Source organism: Sparus aurata, chromosome 5 (genome assembly GCF_900880675.1).
Source record: "Sparus aurata chromosome 5, fSpaAur1.1, whole genome shotgun sequence".
NCBI lineage: Eukaryota > Metazoa > Chordata > Actinopteri > Spariformes > Sparidae > Sparus > Sparus aurata.
The window spans coordinates 32370766-32389628 of NC_044191.1; the positions used below are offsets into that span (position 1 = coordinate 32370766).

Sequence of the window (18863 nt, forward strand, 5' to 3'; positions counted from 1 at the left end):
GCCTATAACGTCGAAATGAGACCGGCGAATTTACGTCTCGGGGAGGGACGGGGAGGTTAAAAATATGAAACTTTACCGCCAGCTGTCAAGATCCAAACATATGTTCATGCACACATATGACATGTTGAAGTTTTTTTTAAAAATATTAGTAAATGTTAATTAAGTTAGTTAATGTATTGATGTAGCGGTTAGCTAGCTAGTTAGATGCCCCCAAATCCTACACATTTGTGCTTCCACATTGGCTCAGCTACATCAAACTGGGTCTGCTGATCCTCCATCCTGTCTCAAGACTGACCCCAGTTGTGTCATACTATTTGTTTTTATTTATTCGTCATTTTATGTTGAAGAAACAGTAGGGATATTGACGTGGTGGGTGGAGGTCCTGTAAGCTCATTTGTAACGTGTCACGAAGGTGAATAAATCAAACTCACATCCCTACCATAGATTGTGTTTTAATTCCCTCAGTTGAGTCTGTCAGGTTATGTGTCGCCCGATCCCACAGCAAACTCAACCAAATATAGCGTATTTTATCCAGGTGTTGGATATCAAATGTTATTTTTATCGCAATATAATCAGAGAAACCGTTTGTATTTGCGAAAGAGACAACGAGGCGCCATTTATATCAGGAAGTTTACATCCTGAGAGGTGCAACCCTGGGCACACTGTTCCTAGTCGTAGGTCACAGTCGCAGCTGCCACTGGGAACGCTCGCGCTCTGCTCTGTCTGCCAGACTGAAGAGTTACCGAGCAGGCACAGGCTAGTTAGCTAATCAGGTGCTAAGTCAGCTAACTTGCAGGCACCCCAGCATTGTACCTTACTCCTGGAGGGCTGACGTTATAATGGTCGCAACGCAGACGCTAGCCGAAACGAAAAGGCTAGCAACAGCTGAATGAAGTAGCAGGTCGTTGTCGGGGTGGGGGTTGTTTTTAATTAGCTAGGTTGAGCTAACGCGGAAGGAATCACCAAAGAGTAATCAATGGTTAGCATAACGTAACGGTCATACTAGTCTGCTCGGTTTACAAGGGATCTGCTCCTGAGTAAAGGATGTCTAAACGCCTGCGAAACACTGAACTCTGCGCTGATTGCAGTGTCCCAGGTAAGGAAATTCACATCATCCCTGCAGCCGTAGCCGTTATTTATTCACTGACGTCTGGTAATCCAACACCATGCACTTCACACTTGAGGTTTAATCAGATTATCAGACGTGCCCCACGCTGCTTTCTTCCTCACAGTTGATTAGATGTGGAGGCTGTTCTGAGGTTAGTGTTGTTGACAGGTCCCTAACTGAGGATTGCATTTGGACCTGAAGCAGCTGTCTTTTAAACTGTTTCCATCTGGTTTTACTTGCTTTAAAAACAGGCAGGTATTTTTAATTTGTGTCACTATAGACACTGAATTTCCTCAAGTTTGCCAATTGTAACAAGAGTATAAGCATTTCAAGTTTCCAGCATAATGAAGATGTAATCCATTATGAAATCTGATGTTAGATCAGCAGGAAACTGATCTAACTAAAGTAGGATGACTGCATCATTCATAAAAAGTCAGTGTGGGTGCAGTGGCCTCCTTTCTTGGTGCTTTTTGTGAACCACACAGGTTGATGTTAGTACCACAAGTTGACAATGTCTGAACTTTTTTTCTTTGACTGATCATATTTGGTAAATGGATAAGTAGTGATTGATTGAATCCTAAACTCAAATCTAATTTTGTAAGGTTGAAACTAATCGGTTTCTTCTCTTCAGTAGTAGATTGAAACACCAACGAAACTAAATCTTGTGCGTTATTAGACATCAGAGAAACACCAGGCTCTCAAACTTGTGTCTACTTGTTTGCTCAAAATGGTATTAAGGATGCGAGAACAATTCAATTAACGATGTGTAATCAAATGTTTCTGTGAAAGCTGAACAAGTATTAGTTGCGTTGTGAGTGCGGTACTTTCAGAAGTCCCATTTGTATAGAAATGACGTGATGTTTTTCGGCAGGCGCAGGAAGCAAAACAGGATGCTGAGTGAATTGACCGCATGCTTTCAATGCAAAGGAGGGTATTTCTTTCTATTGTGGCATTGTAGTGTACTGTAAATCTGATATATTTGAGCATATCCAAATATATCTGAATCTCAATTTACTTTACAAACCCCTGCGCTCTCTGGTTCCTTGTCTGAAGCGCAATAAAAAAAAAAAATCAAGAAAAGCAACAACAGGTATTCTTAATATTCAGTTAATAACATTTTTAGTATCTTGTCCCTCATCATGTCATCCAAACCCCTGCGGTCCCCCCCAGCAGCTGGCCTGGATTGCCCCTCCACACAACTGTTACCATTTGTTGGGTGTGAATATTTTTAGAGTTCGAAGATGTGGTATTAAATTTAGCAGCACTTGTCGAGGAAAGGGTAAAAGAAGCACGTCAGCAGCACCATCTCCCAGGTCCTGGTGCAGAGCAAATGAGGGGGAGACGCTGAAAAACCGGGGACCAGGTGCCAGAATGTGCTCAGCAACCCCTGCAGCTGTTCCTCCTACACCTCAGCTGCTGCTAAGACACTTAGCGTCTTCACTGTCTGTCCTGTCACGCTGCCAGACAGACACTCAATCTGTTCAACAGTTTATCAGCTATCATAGGGTATCATATGAATTTACAGCATTTTTCTGGGTCCGGAGATGTTTTGCCGTGAGAACAGACTCGATCTAGGTGGCAGACGGCACGACTGTCTGACATTTGTGTTAAGTGAAGTATGCTAAATAGGTCGAGGTTAAGTAAACATATTTATTTTAGTCCCAGCTCAGGCTGTATCTTGTGAGTGCACTCTCTCTGTCTCTGTTTCTCACACCGTGCATTTCCTGAATATGCAGCTGTAAAATTCTCGTCTGTCATTTTCTCGTATGTTTTGAAAGAGGAAGCTGCTCTGTTGCACAACAGTAACGTTGAGGTGCCTCAACCTACTACTGCTCGGCTTCACTTCCTTTTTAGACAATGCGTGGCTTTACCTAAATCTTGGGTCAATAAGGCCCTGATCCTGCTGGGGTGTGTCTTTGAGTTAGATTATATCTGTCTGCATGTGTTCTAAAAGCCTCCTCGAGGGCATGTTGTGATAATCAGAAGTGATTGAACGTGAATGTTGTGGTCTGTGATATTTTTGATCAGTGTTGTGTTGACTATTCATGGTATATTAGCAGCCATAATGCTTCCAGTGGTCTGAGCTCAGAGGCTTTAAAGGTTGAGAAGACTGGCATCACGCTGTTTTTTCCTTATTGTCAAAAGCTGTCATGAAATGACTGCGATGTAATATCTGTGACTTTTATTAACACTGATATGATCCATGCACTATCGCTGCAAACCCACATTTTCTACTTTTTCTTCTCAGTCTGTGGCCCCAAGGCCGTTTTCATCTTAATGAAGACGTACAGCTTTAAAAACAGAATGTAAGAATATGCAATTTAATTTGTAAAAAGCCTGAATAATTGCCTTAAACAGTGGGACACGTTGCAGTAAACAGGACTAATTAGAGTATTTGTTAGAAACTATTTTCAGCCATGGATTGATGCACACTGGTGATTTACTGAGTATTTTCTGGCAGCAGGACTGTTTATGTTTATAAAATTACTTGCAGCATCTCACATAACAGTGTGGAGCGCTGATGTTTTTGGAAAACAATAAGTTGTATCAGACATTGGCTACACAGACAAATCAGCTGCAGTTATCTAATTAATTAATTTCATGACTGAGTAATGTACCTTTTTTTTCTGAAGAACCCAAAGTGATGTTTTCAAACCGCTTCATAACCAACCAACAATCCAAAACCTAAAGAAAAGATTCATTTAACATCATAGATGACAAAGAAAAGCACCAAATTATCACATTTAAGAAGCTGGAACCTGCAAATGTTTGACTTGACTCCCTGAAAAATGGCAGAAATGATTGATTCATTTTCAGAAAAGTTGGTGATTTATTTTGTTTTGATGGGCTAGAGGATTTATTGAGTGGTTGCTGCAGCTCTAACAGACAATATTTGCAAGCGGGATGGATCTTTTTAAAATAAGCCCTGCCTAATCCCTCAAACGTCTGTCTGAGGTAAGAGTTTCTCGGCTTCCTGTCAGTGAGGAACAGAGACAAAAAAGGTGAGTTGTGGTGCTTAGATCCACAAAAGCACGTGAGGGACTCGAATGATGTCACTGAATGAGAGGTGACGACCTGTGATACCTTTTCCACCTGACTCGGCCTCGACTATTGAGAGCTCATCAAGCCTGTGCGAGCCACAGGATCAGATATTTTGCTTTTAGCTGCTCCTTAAGTAACATCTTCCGTCGGCTGTGATTCATCAGTCAGATCGCTGAGAGTGTCATGATTTTCACTTTGTGGTTTTTTTTTCTCTCTTCCTTCTCAGAGCCTCGCTGGGCCTCTGTGAACAGGGGTGTGTTGATTTGCGATGAGTGCTGCAGCGTTCACCGGAGCCTGGGCAGACACAGCTCACAAGTCCGACACCTGATGCACACGCCGTGGCCTCCCACGCAGCTACAGGTAACGACTCCCACGCAGGAAACATCTGCTTTTTCGTCGGTAATGAGTTGTCAGAGGCTGAGATGTCTTCATGATCGTCTTCTCCTTGCACATGATGTCTTTGACTGCAGGTTCACATTCAGCAGGCCAGTGTCTTTTTGCTCAAGAGAAATCTATCGACCACAGTTGTACATCAGATCTCACAGAGTTGTATTGATTTTTGTCCAGAAATAGAAAGTGTTTATTCAGGAAAGGACCTGTTAGCAGCCCGTCAGCATTCTGCAGTGGAAATCAATGGGTCACATTATACCGGTTTCTTTTTCATTTCACCCTAGATGGTCCAGACGTTATACAGCAACGGAGCAAATTCAATATGGGAGCACTCTCTTCTGGACCCCGCGTCTGTAATGAGTGGAAAACGCAAGGCCAACCCTCAGGACAAACTGCAGTGAGTCATTATTGTTTAAAAATAAAAACAGAGTACTTTTTGTTCAGTATATCATTAGCTTTGTTGATTCATTAATTGCCTCTTTCTTTTCTGTCTGAACTTCCATGTTTCGTTTTCTCCCGACAGCCCGAACAAATCAGAGTTTATAAGAGCCAAATATCAAATGCTGGCGTTCGTCCATCGCATGCCTTGTCGGGAGGATGACAGCTCGACAGCCAAGGATCTAAGCAAGGTGAGTTGAAAACACGTTCCCATACGAAGCCTTATTGTTGAGCTCATCAAAAGTGATAATCATTTGTTTTTTTCAGCAACTTCACTCAAGCGTACGCACCGGGAATCTGGAGACTTGTTTGCGGTTGTTGTCCCTCGGAGCACAAGCTAATTTCTTTCACCCGGTAAGATTCGCCACATCATTTTCATCTCTACATGGACTTTTCTGTTGATTTTTTTTTAGATCACATGGGTTTGTCATGTTACTCAACCTCTCCTCTAGGAAAAAGGAAACACTCCTTTGCATGTAGCTGCAAAGGCAGGACAAGTATCTCAGGCTGAACTGTTAACTGTTTATGGGGCCGATCCTGGAGCGCCCGACAGCAATGGAAAAACTCCCATTGACTATGCAAGGTAAGCCACTTTCAATCACCTTTTTTGAATGAACAATTAACATATTTAAGGCTTGCAGTTTCACCATTTGAAGTATTATAACAGTGTTGTTTAAACATGTATATTTGCAGGGAAGCAGGTCACCATGAGCTCGCAGACAGACTGGTGGAGGTTCAGTATGAACTAACTGATCGACTGGCGTTTTACCTGTGTGGGCGAAAACCAGGTAAGATGATGAAACAGTTTAAATCTTCATTTGCAACAAGGACATTCAAATTCTGTGCAACTTGTGGCTGGCTGTGTTGAACTGTTTTCAACTCGTTTGATATTTAAACGCTTTGCAAAGACAAAATTATTTTTTGAGAATGTCTGTAATCTCTCGCAAAATTCCCATAATGTGATCCAACAAAATATTATACTCTCATTCCATATTTGTTGGAAATTGAGCCTTTTTAAAGCAACATTTCCACTGCGGTCACATTGTGTATCTGCATTCGCCTGGCACCCCATTTTATTTGATGAATCACTTAATTCAAACTGAGGGTTTTTGGTTGAGGATTAAATGTTTTTTAAAGTTGTTATCGATAACATTCAGTCACTCAATGTGACATTCCATCTTCTTCCTGCTATTGTATGTGGTTGCCAGTTTGTTGCACTACCTAACAATGCCAATTCTAGCTACAAAACGTTGTTGTGGCTAATGCTTGCAAACGTTCAGTTCGCTAACACTAATGTCGCAAATGGTAATTAGCAAACATTAGGGCCGTAAAGAATGCTTGGGGAAAAAACGTTGAAAATGTGCACCCATTTTTACACAAACTGGCAACTAACATGACTCTTGATGCTGATGAAACACAGATACCAAGTGATTCAAATAGTGTTATACTTTTGGATTTTTTAAGATTATCAATTCACAATTGCAATAATGTTTTCGAGGAGAAGAGAAACTTTTACTCGGCACCGTCCTACAAGCTCTGTAGATGTATACTTTTTTAAAATATGACCCTTTAAGGTGATGATGCCATGATACTGCCTGACTAAAAAGAAACTGTGCATATTCATTTGTGGTTGGAGGGAATGAAAAAACAGTTTCGACTTGGCAGATAAAGACAAAACCTGGATACCTGATAGATTTCACCTGTGTGGCACAACTGCTTCTAGTATTTAATGTGCTTTGTGATAACCAAATATGAACTACGTTTACATCACGCCTAATAGAAAGTGTGTTTGCATTTCCCTGAAGTATCGTTGATGTTGTTGGCAGTGATCCCAAACATTCTTGTTGTTTCTTTCAGATCATAAAACCGGGCAGCACTTCATCGTTCCGCAGATGGCTGACAGGTACGAAAACACAACGCTATCAGTCACCATCACGCCAGTCGATATTAAGCAATTTGTCTTTAAATGAACACGTCTTAAGTGAAAGCGTTTAACTTGAACCGAGCCAAGAGAGTGAGCGCGGTGAGGTAGTTGTCAGGCCTGTTCGGACTCGCTGTTGGAATCACTGCAGCATCTGTTATCTGTGTTAGAGGAGAGTGAAGTGAAGTCGTTGACAAACCCAGAGAATGTGTAATTGCTGCAAATAATTAATTGCCAACAGTTCTACAACAACAACAAGCAGAGCAGCCATTGAGCTATTTCACATAAAATGATAAATTTGATCTTTTTTCTTGCCCTCTTTTGATGGATAAGGAATATGTAAGTATTGATCAGAATGAAATATGCATTGTGTCGCTCGTATGATTCATCAGCACGCTTTAATGAACATTTCTGTCTGTTCGCAGCAGTTTAGATTTGTCAGAACTCGCCAAGGCAGCGAAGAAGAAACTGCAGTCTGTAAGTATTTCATCAGGGTCGCTGCACTGAGCTCTCTGTCCTCCCTTTTACTGAAGTCTGACTACCTGTAATTTCCTAATTTTTATGCAGCTCAGCAACCATTTATTCGAGGAGCTCGCCATGGACGTGTACGACGAGGTGGACAGACGAGAGACGGACGCAGGTAACGAAAAATGACAAATAGAAAGCTGTGTCGTCTCACGCTGATATTTCAAAACCTCCACTGGTGTTGCAGCTGTACTCCAAACAAGACACTATTGATCTCTTATCTATTATTTGTAGTGTGGCTGGCTACACAGAATCACAGCACCCTGGTGACGGAGACGACTGTGGTGCCCTTCCTTCCTGTGAATCCAGAGTATTCGTCAACAAGAAACCAGGCAAGTCGGCTTTAAAAAAATCCCAGTGCCAACGCTTTACATTTACTCTGAGGTTAGATTGTTGTAGGGGTGGGTAAAAATATTGAAACGGCAATATATCGCGATACTTTGCCGCCCAATACAATATCGATTTTTCAACTCCAAACATCGTTTAAAAAAAAAAAAAAAAAGATTCATGTTTAGACGCGTTGTGAATGCAGTACGACTTCCGTACCTCCACTCCGGTAGGTGGCGCCGAAGAGCGACTCTGCTGTGCGGCGGGTGTATTTCTGTAGTAGAGAGAGTGGCTGAGGTCTTTGCAAAATGGATGGCAAGTTAACAACGCCTCCGCAATTTAAAGTTGACGTTTGGAAGCACTTTGGCTTCAAAGTTAAGAGAGATAGCAAGAACAATGGGCCTCATTCACCAATATCTTCTTAAGAATCTTCTTAGATTCTTTCTTAAGTTGTTCTTAAGAGGTTCCTTAAGAAAACCCTACGTCAGATTCACCAACTCGTTCGTAAGCGTCAGAATTGTTCGCAGCTGTGTTCTTACATTGATGAAAGCCGCAGGAGCAATATATATGCCATTGTTTTGCGGATGGGGGGGTTACTAATTGATGGCATGTTTCCAATTTACTTGATTTATCTTAAATCATTGGCACATTTAATTTATTTTAGAATTTAAATTCTTTGTAAATTACCAAAAATATGAAATAAATAAACAAATGAATAAATATGACAGAATTATCACTGTAATATTGCATTTTATTGAACTACACAAGAGAAGAAAACACAACCATGCCAACATTTCGGCACTGAAATGTGCGTAAGAGCACTCCTGAGTGTTCGTAAGATTTGTTCTTGCCTAAGAAAAAATCCTAGATAAGAAAAAATTCATGAATGCCACAATCTTGGTAAAATCTTCGTAAGCGGGACTTAAGAACAAATTTGTTCGTAAGAACGGTTCATGAATGAGGCCCAACGAGCTGGACAAAGAGAATATTACTGCCCGGAAATTTCATGGGAAGTAATAAAATGGAGAGGCTGTTTTGAATGAAATAGTTTTGACTCAATTTGTCCTCTGATCAATATCATCTGATGTATATATACAGGTACTTGTGTTTTCATCTTTATTTATATCGCAATATCGTGATACGTATCGTATCGTGAAGTTCTTGCCAGTACCCACCCGTAGATTGTTGCTGATGTGACTTCTTTTTTTTCTTGTTCAGGGACGACAGAAGCTTGCAAGATTTAACGCACACGAATTTGCCACACTTGTGATTGACATATTAAGTGATGCCAAGCGCAGACAACAAGGGAATTCAGTAGCCAGTCCCAAAGGTCAGCATTTTATTGTTACCTCATTACAAGAACTTATTGACTGTGAGGTGCAGCACATATATCTGTGTTTGTTCATTCCAGACAATGTGGAGTTCATCCTGAAGAATATGGCTGTCAGGCACTGCAGCGACAGCCAGGACAACGACCAGCCCGACTACGATAGTGTGGCGTCCGATGAGGATACAGATCAAGAGCTCCCCTCGAGCAAAGGAGATCGGACCAAGGTATCGGGGCCTCGCTTCAAAGAATTATAACCTTGAAAGGGTTGAGCCCTTTCACACGTGCAGTCTATCTTATGTAAAGGAACATCTCCTGCATGGGGTCATGTGTGAACGGGAGCATGGCTTGATATTCAGGGAAATCTCTACGTCAATTTCCCGCCTCAAGAACAAGTATCATTCCAGGGAAAATACAGTACAGCTGTTTTGATGAAAGAAGCTTTTACATGGAGAGAACCAACAGACGATCCCGGTTACTGTGTGTGAAAGAGGCCAAAGTCCCTCTCTAGGTGCCCTCACCTTTTTACCTCCTCTCTCCAACAGAGCCTGGACTCTGACCTCTCCGACGGCCCCATCACTATGCAAGAATACATGGAGGTGAAGAACGCGCTCTCTGCCTCTGAAGCTAAGATCCAGCACCTCATGAAAGCCAACAGCAACCTGAGCGACGAGCTGAGGCTGATGCAGAAAAAGGTATCCCCCGCGCTGCAACAATAAGGTCACTAACACCGGGGGGCCGGACCGAGGGGGGGCCACAGTGGTCAGCAGTGGGATCACGCTCCGGTGTGGATGCCTAGCCGGCGGCTCGTAACGCGGGCCGGGCTGTCCGAACAGGAATGCTCTGTTGTGAGACGAGGCTGCTGCGGCACCCTGCTGGTCCGCCCTCTGTTTTGGCCAGCATGTTTAATTTCTACACTTGAATGTAAACTATAGATTTTTTTCTTACCTTTTTTTTTGTTGGTTTGTTTGATGAATCTGAGAAGAACAAATGCACCCGTATTCCAGTTAACAAAAACATAATAATTGTAATAAATAGAGTTGTCTAATGTTACTAACAAGCATGTTTTAAGAAAAAGCATGACGTGATTGACAGTGTTTTTTGTTTTTTTTTAACCTTTTCTTAGTTCATAGTGACTAACTGAAATTGTATGTGTGTGACCTGCTTCATCACATATACTGTGTTTACTGCATAGTGTTTTTTAAATGATTTGCTGTAGTCGATGTGAAATTTTTGTACTTGTTTTCTAAGTGGTCACATTTCCTAGAGAGGTCATAGGGAGTACAAACCTGGAGTTATGTTACTGTGTGTCAGTGTGAGGTTCTGCACAAATGTTTGCAATCTTGCTAAACCCAAACTATTTTGAAAATGATGATTTTTGGCCACAGATATACGCATGTCGAAAGCCTCAAGTTTTTTTTTTCCTTGTGTTAAAATTGCTTTAATTTGGCTGTTTGGAAGAAGCATGCAGTTTTTTTTTTTTGTCTCTCCTAAATCTTCTCTAATGACTTTTTTGCTGTGTGTGGCTCTGGGGTGGTTGTGCGCTTCCCTGAGAGTCGACGTACAGCGCTGTAGCGCACCTTAATGTTTCGTATGATGTGATTTGGTGTTGTGTTAGCTGCAGGTTTAGCTGATTCACAAAGACGACCACATTCAGATAAACAGGACAGGGCTCGTGATGACACACTGTATTGTGGATGTTTACTTCTTTCAACTTAAGAAAAGAAAGACAGCCTTTACCAAACGTTGTCAGTCAGCTGGAGGTTACGGTACTTTCACAAGATCTTCCATTTACTTCACACCGAATGCAAGTAGTTGCATTGATTTGGGATTATTTCCTCACCCAAACTGTCGTATCCTTGACGAAATCTTCTTGATTTTGTTTGTTCTTGGATGCCTCCTGTTCTCTCATAATTCTTTGACTTGAACTTCACCTGTTTTGCTTACCTATGCAACAGTCTTTTGCTTGCTTATTACTTGCTTTTGCATTTCTTAGATCAAGAAGGAAATCCTGCCCCGAGCAAAAATTCATGTTATTCCTACGATCTTAGGAGTTCTTTAACACTCGCAGTGATGCTCCACTTGATGGAAACTGCAGGAGAATTTGATATTTAATGGAAAATATCCTCAAGCATTTTTCTAAGTCAGTCTGTAAGTCATTGAAGCAGCTTCAGGTTCTATATATTAGTGACTAGGGCTGAACACATAATCAAAAAAAATGCAATGTTGAAAACTTAGGAGCTGCAGTTGTATGATAACGGTAGTCTGAACTTTCTATCTCATGGGAATAACAAAGATTCAAAGAGTAGCTTTCAGATTTTACAAGTTGATACCCGCAAAGATGTGTGTTTATTTCTGCCAAATGACAAACATAAAATGAGATGACTTTAAGAAGGCTGACAGGAGCGAAGTTTAATCAGAATATTTTGAGGAACATGTTGTGCTGTAAAGATTAAGTGGTTCAGAACAGGTCGTAGAGAAAATGTAGCCCAATATCAGGGAACTATGGCACAAATAATAACGATTGTCACACTGAACCGCTTGAAACTTTGATCCACTGATGTGATTTGTTTTCAATATATGCATAAACTGACTGAATATAAGAACAAAGAAAAAGCAATCCAGCAGGTGTGTTGGTTTTATTAGACTCTGATTAAATCGGTGGATGAAGGATTCAAGTTTTTCTGTGTAACTGATTCTTATTGCTGCCACGTTTCCCCGGTATTGAGCTAAATGTTCCCGACCTGGGAACAAAGCTTGCTTTGCTCAGAGCGCGTCTTAGTTTGTTGCTGACCGTCTCTTCCAGCTGCACTCTCTGCAAAGCGAGAACACCTCTCTCAGGCGGCAGGTCACAACCAATATCTATCAGATCCCCAGCGGTTCAGACTACCCCGACCCCTCCAGCCCCTCAGCCCTGAAACGCCGGCAGTCAGCGCGGGCCAGTCGGCCCATGTCTATGTATGAGACCGGCTCGGGCCTGAAGCCCTATCTCCCTAAAGGGGAAAATCCCTACCCAGAGGAGGGAATCCCCAACCTGCAACCCTTCCCACCTCATGTAAGTAAGACCTGTTCCCTGCTTCTCCTTTGCTGTTTCCTCTCCTCTGCCCTGTTTCCACCACTTTCCCCTCATGTCTTCACCCTGTGAGCAAACCTTCCTCCCTCATCTTGCCACTGGGCACTTCTTCAAAGAAAGATTCATCCAGATGCACAATGTCATGCGTTTCAGACACAGCCAGTCACATTCCATCTCGTCCAGATACATATTTCAAAACCATCATCTGCATATATGTGTTGTCACACTGGAGTGCTGCTTTTTCTGTCAGACCAAACGTAGATGCTGTTACTCTGATATACTTTGAAGGTTTGTACTGTGTTTTGTGATGATGAAGCATTAAAACTACCATACAAACACTGTGTTTTTTTGTAATGCATGATAATTTCACAAACTCACAATCCTCTCATCTATTTCAACTCTCTCTCTTTGATTTTGTATATTGAAATGATTAATCCTCCTGTCCTGGTACTGTTCTCTCGATGGATTAACCCCCCCCCCCCCCGGCCTTTCAGTCATGTTTTCTTTTCCAGGATGCAGAGGTCAGAAAGGAACTGCTCATGAATTCAGCAAAATAAATGTAGGAGGATGATCTGTACACACGACTAAGCTCTTTTTAAATAATCTACACAGCATTGATTTTAACCTCCGCCCTCTTAAGACAAAGACTTTTTTTAATCCTGAACATAATAATCATGCTCAGAGCACAGAGAGCTTTCCATCAACTCCACTGTCAACATTAAGTATTTGAGGCAAGACTCATCTGGAAGAATTCATCTCACTTTTTTTTTTTTTAGTTTGCTTCTCTTTTGATTTAAGGAACTCGTGTCCTTAAAATGTGATTTGAACCCTGTCTTTAGACGGAAAGGGGCGCTTTTGTGACCACCTCTTCATCCCTCCCCTCATTTCCATCCGCCCTGTCTTGGTCGAAGGACGAAAGCGCTCAAAAGGTTAAGTACATCCTCACTCGGCCCACATCTTGTGGGGCGAAGCAAATCCACTTCGAGCCCCTTACAATGTCTCCATCTTCCCCTCCCTCACTTTCCCCTGTCCTCCTCTGTGCTGCTTCTTATCTGCCCTGCTGCATGAGCCGCCCCTCCACCAGCTGCCATCACGCCAGCAGATACTTGCCTCCATCAGCATCCTCCTCATGGCGAGGCCAAACGACTGGAATTGTGTGGTTTTGTGAAAAGGCAAGACCTCTGCCTGACTGCTGAGTGTTTGGCCAGAGAACTTGTGCCTGTGATGCAGCACCTGCTCGTTTTTTTAATGCTTTCTTTCTTTGCTCCAGCAGCCTGAGTAGCAGATGACCTGGAGAACAATTTGATTGTACAAAGTTTGGTAGTAATAAAACAACCACCGTTTGAAAATACAGGAAAACATGTAATTGTAAAATGCCTTTTTTTTTTTTTTAAACTCCTGGAGTTGTTAAACTCTTATTTTTCATTTTCAACTCTGAGCAGTTCTTTTCACGCTGTCTCTAACAAATGCTTGGCCATGCGGCACAGTGAGCCTCCGACAGCATGCTCTCACTTCCTCCAGTAACACCAACATGTTTTTTTTTTATTTTATAGTCTATAAAGATTTGTCTTGACGTAAAGCAGAACAAAGATTTATCTGAGCATGTGCGTGCAAACTAAGTTTCCTCAAGCAATCTTATTTGTTCTGCATACAAGAGGAGGATTGCGTTTGGATTCCTGGACATTGATCGATTGATTGATTGAACGGGTATGAACATGCGTCGGGTCCTGTGTGGCTTGAAGGGACTTTCTCTGCTTCCTGTTTCTAAATGAAGCTTTGAGTGTGATCGTCAGGCTCTGTAAAGTTAAAGGGCAACTCCACCCATCTGCGCATCGAAGTGTGTTTACAGATCTCGAGGAGTTCTGCTGCATATGGGGGGAAAAAAGTAGTATAAAGATTTTTGTGGCTTTTTAGGGCCACAAAAGACTTTATACTACTTTCCTCACATGTGAAGTCAACAACCCGGAGTTGACCTTTTTAAAGTTTCAGTGTCAGACCAAAACAAACGCGAGCGTCAGTCACAGCACATATATTGTTCGTCTCAAAACCGCCTAGACAAAAACAGTAATTTAACCTCTGAGACTATTGTAAAACACACGTAATTCATACTCAACTAAATGTAACTCACCAAAAATATCTCGGTCAGTCTTTCCGCTGTTCCAACAATCACCAGCTGTGGTTCGGTTGAAATAAACCCTTAATTCACAGAGTTGGATGTAAAAAAAATATTTTGACTCTACGCGCTGTTTTTCCCTCCAGACAATAGAAAGATATTCAGCTGCAGAGTGACCAAAACACGTGTCATTATTATTAGCATGCTAGCTATCCTGCTTCCAACATCTACTTAAAACATCTAGTGACATATTCTTTAGGTAAAGATTGAGGGTGTCAATTATTACATTTTATTTTAATTATTGTACACGAGTCATAACCACAAGAATAAATGTCTACCCTCATTTGTTATGTTCTTCAAAGCAAGCTTTATTATTAGGCCTGCTCATATTCTGCATTAAAACAGTTAAAGTCATAAGCTGAACCTTAGTGAGAAACTTTAAACTCCACCTGCAAGTGGAGCCGCAGGAAAGAAAAACACAGCCATGTTGGCAAATCACATTCACCGAGCATGATTGGCTGGAAAGAGGTCGCGTAGAATCCATATTTTGCTTTTCTGATAACGCTGAGGCATTAGACTATAAAACCAACTAATACTATGTGTGTTTTGCAGTGTAAGTGTCACAAAATGGATACAGAGTTCAAATTGATTGTCCAAATATGATGATATCGAGCACAAGTGAGAACAGAGAAACGCAAACGGAGGAAGTGAAACTTGAGTGAAGCGCATGTTATCTGCTCTATAATGTTCTGAATCTCATATAGAAGCTTTAAGTCGCAGTGAACAGCAAACAAGGAATCATATCTGGTGTGATCCGCGTGATGCGCTTAACGGTCGCGTTGCGTTTGATTACGTTTAATTCATGAAGTCATCCGACCCTCGACTTCCCCTCCTCCCGTAACGACCCTCCGGGGTCTACTTCACTTCAGTCTGAAGGATGAGTCAAGCCTGTGTGTCATGGTGCTTATGTAATGTTTCCAGCCATGTGTTGCTGATTATCAGTATCGGCTTTTTGTTTACTCGCCATGAATGAATCCATCCTTTAAGAAAAGTCGGCATTGTAACTGATGTGAAGAACTCTGTTTGACTAACCGCGTCCTGAACGCTTTAACTTAACGACGTGCTTTTTGCTTCACAGCTTTATCGGCTTGTTTCATTCAGAATGACCTTCATCACTCTCACTTGTTCATATTTCAATTCCACATGCGACAGACATAAAAGGGCACATGATCAATATGTATGTGCTTTGTCCTTGTTGATGACTTTCTACGTGTAGCGTTGAAGTTTTCTGATTTGCATCGTCTCACGCTGGACGTCTCGCTCCAGAGACTTTATCAGTTTCCTTTTTGCCTTCTCTTCCTTCTAGGCCACAAAGTTAGAGAAGCAAAGCAGCATGCCGGAAAGTGACTATGACAATACATTCAATGACTCTGAGATGGATGATTCGGGGTAAGAGCATCACCCAGAATTATGGCTTGTGCTAACTGACAAAGGGAAAAGTCAAATAAACAGTGTGCTGTACACAGTACGGGGAGATTTTGGCAGCAGACATGACTTCTGAACTTCCCTCTGCAGTTTGAGCAGGAGAGGGAGGCTGAGGAGCAGCGGCTGGCTGGGGGAGGGCAGCTCCATCCCTGAGCTGGACGATCTGGAGATGGAGCCGGATCCCACGCTGCCCAGCACCGAGGACGTCATCCGCAAAACCGAGCAGATCACCAAGAACATCCAGGAGCTGCTGCGGGCTGCTCAGGAGAACAAACATGACAGGTCAGAATCTACGTTCAGGATCTGTTTTTTTTCAGCTTTCATTTCCTTGGCTCCATTTTAAACCTTCAGTTCCTCTTCTTTCATCATAATTCTGTTATTATTAGTTGCCTTTATCTTCTATCATTTCCCCTTTTGTTGGTTATCTTCACTCTTCCCCTTCATTCTACTTCCACTTCCATTGTTTCGGCGTCACGGTGTCCCCGTCCCTCACCCGTGTGAGCAGACCATGTGAGCGTGAAGGCGTGCGTCGGCTCAGGCACAGCCTGGGATGTTTCAGCACTCTGGTGCCCTGGGCTGAGAAGGCCCCCCCTCCCCTTCAGCCGCTCAGCCTCCGGTCCCCTGACCCCTCCTCCTGGTACTCTGGCCTCTGTCCCTGCCTCCCAGGCACAGTTTTATTTTCCTCTCCCTCATCTCTGTCCTTCTGTCTCACCTGCTAACAATCTGGCTCTTCTTATTTGATGTGCTGCTGAATGCGTTCTGTTTAAAAAGACTGTCAGCGAGTGGATGAGTTGCATCTATGCATTGACTTGGTTTTGACATGTAGGGGAGCGTAGTTGATGTAACACATGTATTCAGGCTGATGTTAATGCTGTGTAGCCGTTATTATTTAATGACAATGTGTCTCAGAATAAAGGTGTGATGTCTGTTGAATAGCATGACCCGGTAGTTGATGTTAACCTGCAGTCGAACATGACAACGCACGGTGTGTTGTGAACACTATGTAGCACCTGAAACTGACTTGCATGTAAGAGCTTTGGGTTAATTCATATTTTATCAGTATAATAATCCTTTTTATGAGCGTGACATCACTTTGTTGAACTCATGGACAAATCTCTCCTCACAGCTTCATACCCTGCTCAGAAAGAATACATGTGGCTGTAACAGAAATGGCCGCCCTCTTTCCTAAGGTATGGAAACACGTCTGAATGTGTTTCGCTATGTATTTCTGCATTAAACTGCCTCCTTTTACACAAATCTGTTTAGTTTTCAGCAGGAACTTCTATTTAAAACAACACATTTTAACGTTTCTCTGCAGAAGCCGCGCTCAGAGACGGTGAGAGGATCTCTGCGCTTGTTGACCTCCAGTGCGTACCGGCTTCAGAGCGAGTGCAGGAAGGCGTTGCCTTCAGAGGGCTGCCCGGGACCGGACATGCAGCTGGTCACCCAGCAGGTCATCCAATGTGCTTATGACATTGCCAAGGCAGCGAAGCAGCTTGTCACCATCACCACAAAGGAGAATACCAACTAACAGCACTTACAGGGCTGCAAAGCCGTCAGCATCTCAGTCTTGTTCTTATATATATATTTTTAATGACTTTGTTGGTTTTTGTATTTGTGGTATAGGCATGCGTTGTTTTTTTTAATTTATGGATAAATATTGACTATTTAAAGCCAACTGTGGACAAAATCTGAGCATTTAGGGAAAAATCAGCAACTACACTTAGGGATACCCAGCTGTTATGATAGCACAATTTCTCTTCAGATAAGAAAATAAAGACAAATCACGTTGCAGCAGCGAACAGACAGGGAACTGTAATGGTTTCTTAAAGGTGCAATATGTAAGAATTATGATTATAACGTTTAAAAATGAAAGTTATCAACAGAATACGAAGATATAACAGCGCCGATGTCATGTCAAAGACGTCTGTGTATTGTGATGTGGAGTCATCTGTTGAAGTTAGCATGCTAACTGGCTAGCCCGTAGCCATTTTGTACCTCAAGACGTTTTGGTCTGATAGCAAAAAGCACCAACAATCCCCTGGTGGTCTGAGCTCCCAGCCTGGGTCGAGTTAGCTCAAACAATCTCAAGCTAACGGCAGCTAGCTGTGTGGTAGCAGCAGTTAGCAGCTGGTTAGAATTAAACAGGTGGCTGATTCTTACATATTGCACCTTTTGAATTATTTTAACAATTAGAGTAAAACGTACTTTAATCATTTGATAATGTAAATACCTTTTACTGAGAGAAACGATTAAGCACACTACAGTAAATCCAAATGATGATATCGGTTAATGTTATCAGTCCAAAGACAGACATGGATGCTGAAAAGCCATAAATGAGCCGTGAATCCGCTGTCATTGAATTGCTGTTGCTAACACTCTTGTAGCTAAAGGAGCTTCCTCTCATTAATTGCACTGCGCGAGCGTCGTCATACTGTCAAGTTGAGTCTCCAAAAACAAACTGACCGTGTAGTTAACTTGCATTAAATGTCGAGGACTTCATTTATGCACACTATGTAGCTCTGCAATGCTAACGCTTGTTGCAATCGAAAAAAAAAAGCTATTTATATGGTTTGTGCCCTGTCCAAGTGTATTCCAGTCTGCAGTGCACTTATTGCAGCTATTTATGTGTTTGCCCATATGTCAAGTCAGTGAATGCAAATAACACTTGGTCAGGGGCCAAGTTATATTCTTCACCAGCGCCAAGATGTTGTTGTTAAAGACGTATCGGTGTGTTTCCAGCAGGCTCCACACCGTGTTGTATTCTGCGCTCTTGTGTGCCATTGCAGTGTTGGTATGTTGTTCTCAGCTAACAGCCATGTTGTCTGTATGTCCACGTGCTCTGTGCTCCGTTCTGTTGCTGCCAGTTTTGTATTCAGTGTGCAACCTATGGGATAGAACTACAGTCGTCTCCTGTATAACTGTGCAACCCGCCGTTCATCCTCATCCAGTGTTTCAGAGTTCATTGTCATGTTGAATTCTGGTCAAGGTGTTGTCCCCTCTCTGTACTTGAATGTAGTGCAGGGATGTTTGTGATGCAGCTGTGAAGTTGCACTTTGGGAAAAAAATAATTATTTTCTAAATAAACTTAATTTATAACTATACTCTGACGTG

The 18863-nt window shown here is 42.2% G+C and overlaps 1 protein-coding gene across 9 annotated transcripts; it reads left to right on the forward strand.

Moving 5' to 3' along the window:
* The first annotated feature begins 675 nt into the window (after positions 1 to 675).
* Positions 676 to 18853, forward strand: git2a (G protein-coupled receptor kinase interacting ArfGAP 2a). 9 transcript variants are annotated; one of them, XM_030415840.1, is made up of 21 exons: positions 678 to 1096; positions 4377 to 4510; positions 4825 to 4937; positions 5064 to 5169; positions 5246 to 5332; positions 5431 to 5561; positions 5672 to 5766; positions 6836 to 6881; positions 7233 to 7238; positions 7325 to 7376; positions 7467 to 7539; positions 7659 to 7756; positions 8970 to 9081; positions 9163 to 9305; positions 9624 to 9773; positions 11885 to 12133; positions 12991 to 13080; positions 15631 to 15713; positions 15840 to 16031; positions 16876 to 16939; positions 17068 to 18853. In XM_030415840.1, exons 1-21 carry the CDS (start codon positions 1045 to 1047, stop codon positions 17278 to 17280), a joined length of 2289 nt encoding a protein of 762 aa, XP_030271700.1. In that variant the 5' UTR covers positions 678 to 1044; the 3' UTR covers positions 17281 to 18853. The 9 variants fall into 9 exon arrangements, with proteins under 9 accessions (XP_030271705.1, XP_030271700.1, XP_030271701.1 ...); XM_030415841.1 differs by having other exon boundaries at positions 7328 to 7376; XM_030415845.1 differs by lacking the exons at positions 16876 to 16939; positions 17068 to 18853 and adding an exon at positions 16255 to 16867 and having other exon boundaries at positions 676 to 1096.
* The last annotated feature ends 10 nt before the right edge of the window (positions 18854 to 18863 follow it).

Coding starts and splice junctions, on each gene's coding strand:
- git2a (XM_030415840.1), top strand. CDS start 1,045: ATGTCTAAACGCCTGCGAAACACTGAACTCTGCGCTGATTGCAGTGTC. Junction 9,082..9,162: donor TTCAGTAGCCAGTCCCAAAG/GTCAGCATTTTA, acceptor TGTTCATTCCAG/ACAATGTGGAGTTCATCCTG. Junction 15,714..15,839: donor TCTGAGATGGATGATTCGGG/GTAAGAGCATCA, acceptor TTCCCTCTGCAG/TTTGAGCAGGAGAGGGAGGC.